The 14,135-nt window shown below is 36.2% G+C and overlaps 1 protein-coding gene across 2 annotated transcripts; it reads right to left on the bottom strand.

Moving 5' to 3' along the window:
- Positions 1-4,436: 4,436 nt before the first annotated feature.
- On the bottom strand, positions 4,437-7,369 carry LOC147537165 (RHOMBOID-like protein 5). Of its 2 annotated transcripts, none has more exons than XM_086644187.1 (6): positions 6,935-7,369; positions 5,906-6,069; positions 5,660-5,823; positions 5,181-5,440; positions 4,815-4,899; positions 4,437-4,722 (listed from the first exon to the last, which is right to left on the bottom strand). In XM_086644187.1, the coding sequence occupies exons 1-5, from the start codon at positions 7,228-7,230 to the stop codon at positions 4,824-4,826; spliced, it is 960 nt and encodes a 319-aa protein (XP_086500313.1). In that variant the 5' UTR covers positions 7,231-7,369; the 3' UTR covers positions 4,437-4,722; positions 4,815-4,823. The 2 variants fall into 2 exon arrangements, with proteins under 2 accessions (XP_086500313.1, XP_086500314.1); XM_086644188.1 differs by having other exon boundaries at positions 4,819-4,899; positions 6,935-7,338.
- Positions 7,370-14,135: the final 6,766 nt, after the last annotated feature.

Genomic DNA, 14,135 nt, shown 5'->3' with positions numbered 1-14,135 from the left:
AATTTAAGATTTTTATTGCATAAAATCACATTAGATAATACAATAGTTACGAAAAAGTGTAACAGAGCAAAAATAAAGGTTAATTTAATGATATTACTCTTGATCTCATAAAGCCACAAAAAAAAAAAATGAAAAAACACGGATGAGGGCCATGTGACTCGAATTTGTGTCCCTTGGGTGGGGAACTCACTGAACTTACCAACTAAGCTGATAGACGTTTTGTGCTAAGAGAGTTGTCTATTAATATAATATAATATAATTTGGCTAGAGACTTTTTAAAAGTGGGCCCTTTGGTGGTGGGGGCCCAGTGCGGGCGCCCTGCCCGCACCCCCCACCACACGGCCCTGAACTAATTTAATCTAGGTCAAAACTTACCATTCCAATGCTATCATTGACATATCGATTTTTTTACTTTTGTGGAGATTTTTTTCATCTGATTAGAAATATATCTTTTAAGGTTGTTGTGGATCTTAGTTGTCATTGTTTGGATTCATAATCTCTTCGGATTTGTTGAAAGTGTCTTGAATATGAATTGATATCTAACTTAGTTTCCGACCTGTCAAACTGTTTAAAAGTCTCGGCGCAGAATTTTGGACCCGTTAATAGGACTGCTCGCTGAGGCAGAGCTGATATGCGATGCAAGACTCCAAGACTGAGTTGGCATGTGAAGTAGAGGTTATGTTATGTCGTTTATTACAGTTGGCGGTAAAGAGAGTCGGTGAGGCGGTGTGTCGGTGGGATCAGGGTTTTAGTGGCTATATAAACTAAAACCCTATGGATAATAGAATAGAGAATTCTCACGAATCCTTTGTGTAACTTGTTTGCTTATCATAGTGGAAAGCATCGCACCGTTGTTCGCCGTGGAGTAGGTCTCATAAATTGAACCACGTACATTTCTTGCGTTATGTGTGGTAGATTACTTTCCTATTGATTTTTTTTGGTTTATTTTGATTTCTTCGTAACAAAACTTTTCCAATTTGATAGGTCTATTTTCCTCATAAAATGGCTAATAAGTCGGACGAAGCATTTTCAATTATGCTCGCATCTTTGAATGCATGGTATCCTCAAGAGTGTAGGACCAGTAAGCAGGGTGTTAAATCATAGGTAAAAACAATCTCATATTTCTCTGGAGTACAAAAGATTCACAAAAATAAACCTTAACTGATGATGTCTAAGGCTTTCGATTATCACTCAAGATAAAAAATTGATTCGTTTATGTGTAACTGCTCCTCATGAACTGGGGGGGGGGGGGGACCTAGACAGGACTCAGAAATCTCTCCGACACTCAAGTCAGTAAAAGTGTTTCTGTAGTTAAATTAATGAGTATGAAATTTTGAGTTTAAGAATTGGACCTTCAATTAATTGTTTGAGCTTGAGATTCAACTTGTATGCTTGAAATTTCGCTTTCCTCTTTTGGGTGAGCCTGTTGCTTTTTATAGGCTTGATTAACCGAATATCAATAGGCGTTCGTGATGAGGCGATGTAAATCTACCTTCCAATATGCTGAAACTGCTATCTCATATTCGTAAGATATTGAGATTCTTCTTTGGGCTTATCCAGTATATTTGGTAGATGTAAGTTCTGATATTTAAGGAGATTTTGTATTTTGGGTAGATCGTGTTACAAATTTTGTATACTTGGTGGGGGAATGTTTTTTTCCCACGGGAGTCTTGTGTCCAAAGTTCTTTAAATACTTAAGATCTTTGTAGAGTTTATGGAGTTAATTGTGACTTACTCGTTGGTTTGTGGCTTCTTCGAGGCGAGTTCATTTCCTTTTATAGGTTTCTTTGACTGATTGTTGATAGGCGGTGTTGATGAGGCGACTGAGATCCACCATGTTGAATTGAAACTACTATTTCGCAGTTGTGAGATATTAGAATTCCTCTTTGGGATTATCCTGTATATTTTACTAATAGAAGTTATCTTGTTCAAAGATATTTGATAAATCGTGTTTTCGGTAATGTTTATCGTTTGGAGAAAGTTTCTTCCCCGTGCGACTCTTGATTCCAAGTTTAACAAATACTTAAGATCCTCACCGACTAAGATCATTAATAGGATTTCGGGTTTAAGTCGGTAAAGCATTATGTAAACTTCCAGCCCCATGTTTTGGGATTGAGGTATTGCCCACTTACGCAGACTCCTTAGTCTTCTCATAAATCCCAGAGCTAACCTGGTTATATTTGAGCCAAAGCGGGGTTTAGGCACCTAGGACAATCGTACCAATTAACCTCCCAGTTCTGGACTTGAGTAACAGCGGATTTAACCTCTCTATTGACTTGATACGAATTGATCGGTTGGGCTTTTGGTCTTTTCTTAACTTATTCACCGTAGTCAACTAATGATCATTTTTTGGATCATCAACTGCATTTGATTACTGCCCTTGCTACCTTGTTGGTTGTTGTTGCAGCGTTGCTGCTCTTTGCCTTGTTGTTACACTACAGTGGAGATTTTTGTTGTGCCTTGCTAAAGGAGATGTCTTTACACCAAAGATGCAATGCGAGCAATTCGTCGGACATGATAATTGATGAAGAAGTATCAAGTCTAGACGATCGACGAATTACTAAGTAATTCGCGGCTAACTTCGACCAGATTCTACATCAGGTTACACCAAAGAATGTCGATTTGATCGGATGATATGACTAGAGGGATGAGACATATAATTACGGGAGAGTCCCATAAATATGTCCTAAAGGCCTTTAGGCAAAGATAGTACAAAATGCCCAAATGAAGGGTATTTGGGCCGGGCACCAAAAGGGGTATTTTGGGGCCCAAAAGGAGACGGCCAAGCTTGGGCGTGTTCCCCTAGTGGGGTCGGCCAGATCTGCCCAATTGGGCATGGTTTGGGTGGCCACAAGTTAGGGGTTTCCTTAATCTTATTCAAAAGAGACTTTTAAGAAACCTAATTAGGATTGGACTCTAACTTAGGGTTTTATATAATGTCTCTTAGAACTTGAATAAGGTGTGAAAGAATTCTCAAGAAGCTTTCTTCTCTACAACATCAAGTAGAGAAAGAAAGAGAGAAAATTCTCAACTATCTGTCTAGTCAAAAGAAGAAGTGTTTTTCATCAAACCACCATTGGTGTTCTAGCTAGCAACAAAGTGAGAGATCAAGTTGATCATTCGGGTGTCTTGAGTAGAGGAGCAACAATTGGAGCTCTTGGTATTAACATTCAATTGGAAATGTTTGAGGGAAAATTTAGCGATTAAGGTAGTCTCTAATTCTTAGTTCATTATTAGCTTATGCATGAGATCCTAGGATACTAGTGTTAGACATTAGATGACAGAGATTCCGCTAACAACACCAGGGGACTCTATAACCCAACACATGCTGCTTTGAATATGTTATTACTGTTGGTAGCATTATTTTGAACCTATAACCTTTTCTTCAAACGTCTTTTTGAACCATTATGAAGAACTAACCGTGGTAGGTTTTCGTAATTATTTTGATGGTTTTGATACTTTGAGATGATTCAAGTATTGGTCTGGATAATTAGATTTCAATCTTGAAACGTAGGAGGGTCGATGATTCGACAACATCAGTCTAAATTCGTCACCCATCTTTGTCTTCTTCGAAGTGTAAGCCAAGTGATGATTTTTTACTTTTTATTTTGTATTTAGTAATTACTAAATTATTAATTACTAACTCATTTGTGAAATTGTAAAGTGGGAGGTTGTAAACTTGTAACTTTGTAAGCTACTAAACGATTTATTCAAAGTCGAATAATACATATTTTTGCTGCAAACTACCCGGTGCTCGAACTACTGGGGTCCATTTGTCTGACCATTATAACGGTCACGAACGAGCTATTTGGTGAAGAAAAATTTGAAATGTCCATCTGTTTCGTCCAGTTGTCCGAACAGATAATTGAAAGTCTGTTTTGCATGGACCAGATGAGTTAGTGTCCGTTGACTGCCTGTTGGGTCCAATTGCCACCCCTATTGAAAACTATTCGTCTCAATTGTTCAAATTTCTTTCCCAATGCCTCACATTCCAGTCTCCTACAAACTATAGAATGTCGATAAGTCAAACATATTGAATAAGTTATTTTAACTTTTTTTGTCCAACACTTCTAGGTGTAGTGGTTGGACACCACTCCACAATACAGAGGTTCCAAGTTCGATCCCATAGAAATGTGAATTCACGATTAATTGAATTTAAGTACGTAAAATTATAGTTACTATTGGAAGGGCTTTAGGTTCTTTAGGAAGGCCTCCAAGGGGGATTAACTCAGGCAGTTTGAAGTGCTTATTCAATAAATGAAGCATGATGTATTTTGTACTATCTCTTTATGATGTACCTTTGTACTATCTCTTCATGATGTATAAATGCCTTGTAACGACGGTTTTCTTTTTACTTTACAAGGAGATCTTAAATTTTGTAGTGTGGGGTTCTCTTTTCCCTGACTTTGGTTTTCTCAAGTTCTTTGAAAAAATCATAAAAAAATAGTTCTACATTAGCTAACTCTAACATTTTTTTCACAAACACTTTTTACCTATTACATTTCCATTAATTCTACACACCCAAAAAGGAACAAGTTAATAAAATATAGTAATATACATGAATTAGTTACACACATAGAGTTTATCACCCAAAGAATTTGACCCCAAATCTTCCATAACGTTTATCTTTTCTTCTGGAAATGGTAAGATTCGAACCCTGGTCTCTCCGCTTGTTTAATGTTTTCACCTTCATTGTTCCAACAAAACGCACATAGTTAATACCTGCAAAAGAAAAACAAAGCTGAAAATTCAAACAAATAATCCAACATTTAAGAATGTTAACATTCAGAAATGGAGTTTCAGAATTTGATTACCTACAAATCCTAAGACATGTGAGGAAGTTGCAAGTTCATATGAGAAGTTTTTCCTTTGAAAAGCAGATTCAACCCGATCGCATATCTGCAGAAATAAATTAGGGTGTTAACAACTAAAAAAAAGCTGATTCAGTTAAAAGTTATTAACCAGTGTTTAAAAATGGTATGGTGGACGTAAAAATCCATGGTCGTAACTGTTATAATGGAAAAGAAATACGACGGAATGTGCTATCGTTGAAATGGGGTACGGTTGAAAACTGAAAAAAGAAACACCCCTTGTCTTGTAAAAACAGGTTTGAGGGGGTTAAACAAACGTCGATGAAATGTTTAAATTAATGACAATAATAAGGATGGATTGATAATTACCCGGCAACTAAAATGAAAGCAGAAACAACACAGAAGAAATATTGATAGCATTTGTGCTTTGATTTCATATGATTCGTATTATATCCAGGAGGAAGATACTTGCGGTTTACCCAACCAAACTGAGGACGAATTAGAAGAACAAACCCGAGAAGGAAACCTGAAATGAACCCTCCAATATGGGCAGAACTATCGACGTGAGGGAGAATGCTAACAGCCAAGTTGAGAGTAATTACGAATATCAGAGTGAAAAGTGCTGCACACTAACAACAAAAAAAACAAAAGCATACCCATATAAGTTCGAATTCTATCATGGAATCTAGCTAGAAAAAAAGATTCTAAATCAATATTTGAGTTTCATTAAATAAAAAAATAGAAAAAACCCCATGATATGTGGCTTAAATCTATATTCTTGAGATATATGCCTTAAGAACAAATTGATCCAGCCAAAATAGATTGATAAAATAGTGTCTCGGAGGTACCTTATTTGCATAGATAGACCAATTTGTGAATAGCTCAGAAAGCATTGCTCCTAAAAGTCCGAATAGGGCACCTGATGCACCAACTGATATCGTTGCTCTGAGGTTAAGAGAAGATAACAAGCTTCCACCAAATCCAGAAAGAACAAACAAGATTCCCACTCTCACTGCAAAGTTCAGCAAATAATTAAGAGAATCATTCAAAATCAGAGTAAGCTGGTTATATATATAGTGTCAATGGGTTCTTACAGAATCCAAATTCTTGCTCAAGGCGGACGCCTACAAATAGAAGACTCATCATATTAGCGACTAGATGGACAACTCCAGCATGAAGCCATATACAACTGATGAGACGCCATGCTTGACCGTCCCTCACAACTAACTTCCACTCCAGAGCTCCCAATTTTTCAAGCCTGCAGAAGTTTTAATTACATAGTATTAAAAGGGCACGCTCATGGGACATTATCTTGCGGGGGAATTAGTACATCTATATATAAGGGCTAGCTCCATATGGTATGACCGTATGAGCTAATCTTGGTTATACATTTTCTTGTGTTAAGCTTTGTACTAGCCTCAATTCTCTTGGGAGCCATCGCCAAATACAGATATCTCTAACTCATTAAATAACACGCGCAATCTACAAATTTCAAAAGTAAGAAAGAATTTGTCGAAAAGTTACTTGGATATGAGTCAATAAAAACACGAAGTGCGCGACCCAAAAAATAAGTTTTATATTTTCCATAGTCTTACGAAGGACAGTTATCATTGTAAGACCTAAGGGGAGTCATTCATTTTTTCGGTTTTGGCAAGAGATAGTGGAGGCGCAGAGTGCTAGGGTTAGGCAGGTTATATATATAGAAGTTCTTCGTTGTCATATCGTTGTGGAGTAGGTTATCTCATTGCGCAACTTTCCTGCCATAAACTTAAAGAAATTACTAGAATCTCTTAATCCAAGCAATAAAACTCGTGCATTCAAAGACAAAAATGCTGATCTCAAATACCAGGACAGGGATTTGACTACTACCCAAGATTTCCTATTTAAGATAAACCCATCCCCAAGCTCAAACGCCGTAGAGTTTTGTTCCTGGCGAAGGCTCTACGAGCCCACCTGAAAGCCGTAAAGCTTGAGCGAACACCTATAACATGAGCTCTAAACGGTCTTCTAAACAATGTGGGACTATTACATAGCTTCATAAACAATCTTATACTATCAAGATAGAAAATCACAAATTGAGCAAAACTTAAATAAAATTCATGAGAGAGAGAGAGAGAGTATACGTATTGGTTGAAGGGCCAAAGAGGGGATTCTGAGAAAAAGGCTGAAAAGAGAATCGACCAAGTTCAGATTGAAGAATGCAATCAGGGGTGGTAGAAGGGCAATCATTAAGATACATAGTGTAGACGAAAGCAGCCACATCAAAAACAAAAATGAGAGGAACCAACCATGGAAACCATGATTTTTGTGGAGGTGGTGGTGGTGGTGGGGATATTGTCATTTGTGGTAGAGATTGAACTGGGATCCCATATTCCATGTCCCCAGGTGATGGTCGTGGTGGTGGTGGTTTCTTCCCCATTGTGGGTTATCTCAAAATATGAAGATGAATGCGTACAAAGCCTCCTCTGTGAGCAGGCAATGACGCTGCTATTTTGCGCCGGATGATGAGATTGGGGAAGAAGAAGAAGAAAGACAGAGAAGAGGGAAATTCGGACAGGGCATTGTTTTGGAAGAGAGAGGAGAGAGAGAGAATTGGTTTCTGTTTTGGCGCGCGTAAGTAACGGACACTACTCAAGAACGAGTCAACCGCTAGGGTTTTGTTTTCTAATGTCACATAGTTTGGATTTACAAATTGGAATTTGGTTTTCCAAGTCCCATTTCATAGCCTCATCAAAGCATTCCTGTGAAGCTATGAAGAGGCTATGAAATCAGGAAATTTCTCCATAAAAACGATGTATAATTACTTGAGAATGAATAACATGAATCATATGCAGGATCAAACCGACTGGTACTTTATTTGGAATATGAACCTTATCCCCCGAGTAAAACTATTCATATGGAAGTGTTGCACTAATAGCCTACCGGTGAAAGCAAAAATAGGTAAATTCATTGGTAACTCTTACACTTGTGTTAATTGAGCAGAGGATGAAACACTTGATCATGTTATGCTTCATTGCACTTTTGCTAAAGCCATTTGGTTCCATTTTCAAGTTCGGACAGATCAAATTGGCTCAACCATGCAGTGGATCTTTCAATGGAAAGATCTGCCAGAGGAGCTTACTCAACTATACGCCAAAATCTTATGGTTTATCTGGAAAGCTCGATGCGAAAACTGTTTTAATGAAAACAAACAAAATCCGAGACAAATTATTGACAGAATCAATAACACTACTATTACTCCTCTCAAAATAGAGACGACAACCAAAACCAAAAACAGAAAGAAAACCAAGGGAAACTCCTGGATCCCCCGGAGAGACCTTTCCTTAAGATAAACGTGGACGCCTCTTTTGCTAAAGTGACAGAACAGGCAGGAATCAGATGTATCATACTAGATGAAGATTCAAACTTCATCATAGCGGCAGCAGACTCGGTTCGTTGCCAAAATGCTGAAGAAGGTGAAGGTTTAGCTATACTCCACAGTATGAAATGGGCATTAGAATTGAAGATTTCACACATCCACATCGAAAGTGATAATCAATCCTTGATCAATTTTATTAAAGGTGACAAAGTGGGCATCCACTGGCAGTCGGAATCAACTCTACAACAAGTTCAGACCCTCAGAAATCAATTTGAAGCCTCGATCTTCTCATTTGTTCATAGAGAGTGTAACGCTCCAGCTGATGCGCTTGCCAAGTGGGGACGAAGACATACGAGTAGGACAGTGTGGAACTCTGTACCATCGTTTATTTCTGCTTTAAAGTAGCTTTGTTTTGTGTATTGTATACTCTTCGGTTTAGTTAATGCAAGGTTTTATTCATAAAAAAAAGTCCTATTTCATTATGTTTGCTTGCTTCTATATTGGGGTTATTTCCCAAATGACCCCCAACTTTGTGTCCAGTTTCCTGCCTAGTCCCCTACTTTAGCAAATATTCCCATATGACCCCCTTTCTCCGTTATCTTTAACTGTCCGTTACTCTCACTCCTCCCTCTGTCAAGTCACTTAAAATGCCACATCATCGTCTTCTCCGGCAAGAGTCGCCGACCGGCGACCTTCAAAGGTCTGTTCGAATCAGACCTAGATCTAGTTCACCATGGACCAGATCTAGAGAGAGAAAGAGAATTTTTTATTTTATTTTTGAGAGAGAGAGAGAGAGGGAAAAAAAGTTTTTTTTTGTTTTGTTTGAAGGTAGCCGGCCGGAAATTAGGCGGGCCGGCGACCCCTGCCGGAGAAGAGGATGATGTGGCATTTTAAGTGACTTGGCAGATAGAGCAAATGAGGTGGAGGAGTGAGAGTAACGGACAGTTAAAGATAACGAAAAAAAAGGGCCATATGAGAATATTTGCTAAAGTTGGGGGCTAGGCAGGAAGCTGGTCACAAAGTTGGGGGTCATTTGGGAAATAACCCTTCTATATTCATGTAATTGAGTGGTCTAAATGGTTGATTCACATTGGTTATACATCCATCAAGAGACAAAATCTGTCAACAACCTTTAGTTCCAGATAATTAAATTGAAAAAAGAAAAAAATAACTAAATGGTTAACAAAAGCAAATACATTGAGATAAATTGAACAAAATTAAAGAGTCCAGCTCAGTCTATTTTGACCCCTTTCTAGGGCACAGTATCTATAATTTATTCACCACATTGCTATCCAAAGCTTTGACAGGAAATGGATTAGATCTTCTAAAGCTTTTATCCACAAAGAATTATTGCTATCTAATGAATCTCCATTAAGAGAGGATAAAAGATTTATACTATTATTGATCCCATTCACCAAATTGTTTTCTGGATTGCTGTCTGAACTTATACCATTTTCATTTGTCGCCTGCTTGTCCAAGTCCATCTGATTTGGAGAAGGGACGAGATCATTTAAAGCTTTAATCCACCACATTATTTACTAGATGAGCTCCACTTGTCATCCGATGATTTAAAACTTCAATCATCACCGGATTGTTGAAGTTCATCCCATGAAGTTTCTTTCTTATAAGTCTTACAGACAAGGATTTTTTAGCCAGGGGTCCAAAAAGTGGGGGGTAAACCCAAAAAAAATCCACTCTTGCCCAAAAATTAGTTGCAGGTCCAAATGTCAGATTATTTTTTTTTATTCCCCTCTTGCCCTTGGACGGGACATGCTGACGTTTCCCTGAAAAAAAAAAATGTCTGGTAAATAAAATAATTTACCAGTATACGAAAAATTCAAAGTTTCAAAATTTTTTGAAAATTTGAAAACGAAATTTCAAATTCCCGCCCAGCAAACCATCTCTTCCCGGTAAATAAAATAATTTCCCTTACACAAAAAATTCCAATTTTCAAATTTTTTTGAAATTTTCAAACGAAATCTTTTTTTCGAAATTTTCAAATTTTTAAACGAAATTTCAAATTCCCGGCCAAAATATCAAATTTTTTTGAAAATTTTAAATTCCCGGGCAAATTTTGAAATTTTTTTGAAAATTTTAAATTCCCGCCCAGCAAAAGTGTCTAGTATAGAAAAAAATTTCCAGTAAATAAAATAATTTCCCGGTCTCAAATTTTTTTTTTCGAAGTTTTGAAATTTTCAAACGAAATTTCAAATTCCCGCCCAAATTTTTTTTACGAAATTTCAAATTCCCGCCCAAAATTTCAAATTTCCGGGCAAATTTTGAAATTTTTTTGAAAATTTTAAATTCCCTCCCAGCAAAAGTGTCTAGTACATAAAAAAATTTCCAGTAAATAAAATAATTTGCCGGTCACAAATTTTTTTTTTCGAAGTTTTGAAATTTTCAAACGAAATTTCAAATTCCCGCCCAAATTTTCAAATTTTTTTACCAGTAAATAAAATAATTTTCAGAAAAAAAAATCGTTTCCCGAGAATTTTCGATGGCAATTTTGTAATTTTCGATGGCATGAACGGTAAATACTTTATTTTCTAAGGGCCCTTTACGTAATTTTGACCCCCAAACTGACACATTGTTTTCATCAGGTCATGAATTACCAAAATTAAAAAGAAGAGTGAGCGAGAGAAGCATAATATATAGTAGTACTAACCTGATGAAAACTGTTGAAAATTGTTTGTAAATCAAATTGGGCTTTAAACCAAATTGGGCTTTGAACCAAAATTGAGCTTAGCTTCATTGTTCTATTAAGTGAAGGTAGAAAACAAAGAGAGGGGTCAAGAAGTATTATTAGATTTTGGGCATTTGGTTCTTAAGAAATAGAAAAGTGTTTCTAGTGAGAAAAACAAGTTAATGTTTAAAGAGTTATGATTTAGAGAAGAGATTGGGTTGAAGATGCTTGTATGCAAGGTAAGTACCAATATCAAAATTAGTTTGTTGTCGAAGAACTATGTTTTGTTGATTTATCTGAATGTGTGTTGATTGAAGCTTATTGAATGAAATAGATTGAGTTGATTTGAGTATTGATTTTATTACTTGTGTTATTGTGATTATATACTTCTTAATCTCCAATAAATGGTATCAGAGCAATGTTATCTTGTCATTTCAATATTTTGAGAATTTAGGGTTTGAAAATTTTAGGGGTCTTGAAAAAAATGTCAAATATGGTGCAATCTCAAATACCTAGGTTAACAAAAGATAACTATGGACATTGGTCTATCCAAATGAGTGTATCGTTGGGATCTTAAGATTTATTGGCCAACTTTAGAAGAAGAGGAGATTATGAATGACTTGCAAAAATGTGTCCCGAAAGATTCAAGAAAGAATGATAAAAAAGCTTTGATTCTTATATATCAAGGGATTGATAGTTCTACATCTGAAAAAGTGTTCGAAGCAAAATCATCGAAAGAGCCTTGGAATATTCTCAAGCATTCTTTTAGAGGAGTTGATAAAGTGGTGAAGGCTCGTCTACAAATTTTGCGTTGTGAATTTGAAATGTTGAGTATGAATGAAGGGGAACTTGTCTCCAATTATGTTTCAAGAGTATTGTCTAATGTTAACGAAATGAAAATGTGTGGTGAAAAATGTGATGATGTTAGGGTGATGGAGAAGATTTTACGCTCTTTGACTCCTAAGTTTGATAATGTGGTTATTATTGTTGAAGAGTCAAAAGACTTGGAATCTATGACGGTGGATGAATTGATGAGAACGTTACAAATTCATGAACAACGGGTGAATAGAAATGTTTCAAGCTCTTCAAGTCAATTGATGGATCAAATACTTCAAGCAAAAGTCGATTTAGAAGAAAACAATATTCACCCTGAACAGAAAAATACTATGACGATTATGATAGAGGTTATGATAATAGTAGAAGTGGCTTTGGAAGTCAAAGAGGAAGAAATTTTTTTAATTAAGGAAGAACAAATGAACCAAGAGGAAGAGAAAACTTTACTAGACCTTATAATAGGCAAAGTAGAGATAAAAGGGATATTGAATGCTATAATTGTGACAAAGTTGGACATTATAGTAATGAATGTTGGTATAACAAAAAAAAATGAGATATGTGAAAATGCAAATCTTGTTGAGAATGATGTAGAAATCAATGTAGATCCTACATTGTTTTTTTTCTCTTGTGATGAACTTGATAAATCACAAACAAACACTTGGTATTTCGATACTGGTGCATGTAATCATATTTGTGGAAAAATATAATTGTTTGTTGAAGTGAATGAAAGTGTGTGTAAAGTTCGGTGACTCCTCAAAGATACCGGTGCTAGGGAAAGGTAATATCCTCATTAAACTAAAAAATAGAAACCATAACTATATTTCCGATGCTTATTACGTTCCCCCCTAATGAGAAATAACATTTTGAGTTTGGGAAAACTTTTAGAAAAAGGCTATGATATAAGATTGAAGGATCTTCATCTCACATTAAGAGATAGAAGTGGAACTCTAATTGCTAAGGTGAAGATGGCAAAGAATAGATTATTTCCTCTAAATATTCAACATGGTGATGCAAAATGGTTAAACTCTATTGTGAAAGATAAATCTTGGTTGTGGCATTTGAGACTTGGGCGTTTAAACTTCGATGGAATGAAAGATTTGGCAATCAAGAATATGTTAAAGGGTTTACCATATATTGATCACCCAAATAAAGTGTGTAAAGGATGTAACTTTGGAAAGCATCATAGAACAATTTTTTCTAAAGAAGGAAGGTGGAGAGCTCACAATCCTTTGGAGCTTGTGCATACCGATGTATCTTTGAAGCTTGTCCAAAAAAGAACGACTAAGAAATAGATTATTGTAAATATTATTTTTGCGTCTCCAAAGCCACCCATACTAGCGTATGATCTCATCATTAGTATTTTGTAACGACTAATACTTGTTCTCATCGGCGAACTCCTATCTTTTTATCGTTCTTTTAACGGACTTTATACACAACCTAAATAGTAAAAAAAAAATACGGCTAAGAAATAGGTTATTTTAAGCATAATGAAAAGAAGTAAAATAATGCCCTACTAATAGCGATTTATTTTATATGAAGAGAAAGTGCTTTGATCGCCTCTTATAAGTAAGAGATCAAAATAATATATTGAGGACATGTACTCTAAGAAGAACTTCAAGTCCAAATTATTAGGGATCAAAAGATGATGGAACATGGACGAGTCTAGGATTTCGACCTACGGGCTGCGAAGTTATATACCCAAAATAAATAATTATTTTTTTGGCAAACATAGTAATTAACAAAAACTTATATTCATTAATTATATTAATAAATCAAGGATCACAATATCTTGGTCTTTTCTTTGTAATACTTGTGACAATCCATTTTTTTTGTTGAAAACAATTCATTTGTTATTCCTAACAAAAACTTTCATTCAACCACTTACCAAGTACTTGTTGATTGTTTGTAATGACCAAATTTCTTATGAAGGCAAAATTATTGTTCTAGTGGACATAATCGATGCAGATGGACTCGGTGTTGGTGCAGAAGATGAAAAACTCAGGATCTTCATGGCGATGACGGTGAAGGCTATGTTGGAAAAGTCGGGACTAGTCTCTGAGTACTTAATAGTACCTACTGCTTCTTCTAATTTGACTATGTCACCATGAGTGAGACTCCGACCATAACATAATCGACAAATCCAAGATGTACTCCTACAAGTGAAGGGGGTTCGAGAACACTATGCCGACTCACCTAGGGTTAAAAACCTTAGTTGGGCCCAATTCCACCTAAATCTCTGACTCGGCCCGACTAGGGTCGAGTTAACCAGTCAGGCCAGTCGGGATTCATAAGAGACAACATGTTTTTTTGTTCTTTTCCACTGGATAAGGTTTCTTTAGGGTTTAAAAGTTTGACTTCGTCACTTATCTTCTCGTCTCAAAACATCAATCAAACAAGTATTCAATTAGATTTTGAAGCTATCTTCCTCCCCAAACAAGATTGCAAGCAA

The sequence above is a fragment of the Eschscholzia californica genome, unplaced genomic scaffold (genome assembly GCF_041429995.1).
Source record: "Eschscholzia californica isolate CP2 unplaced genomic scaffold, dmEscCali1.0.p SCAF_5, whole genome shotgun sequence".
Taxonomy (NCBI): domain Eukaryota; kingdom Viridiplantae; phylum Streptophyta; class Magnoliopsida; order Ranunculales; family Papaveraceae; genus Eschscholzia; species Eschscholzia californica.
Note: the sequence above shows the minus strand (reverse complement) of the source record. Positions and strands in the feature narration are given on the sequence as shown.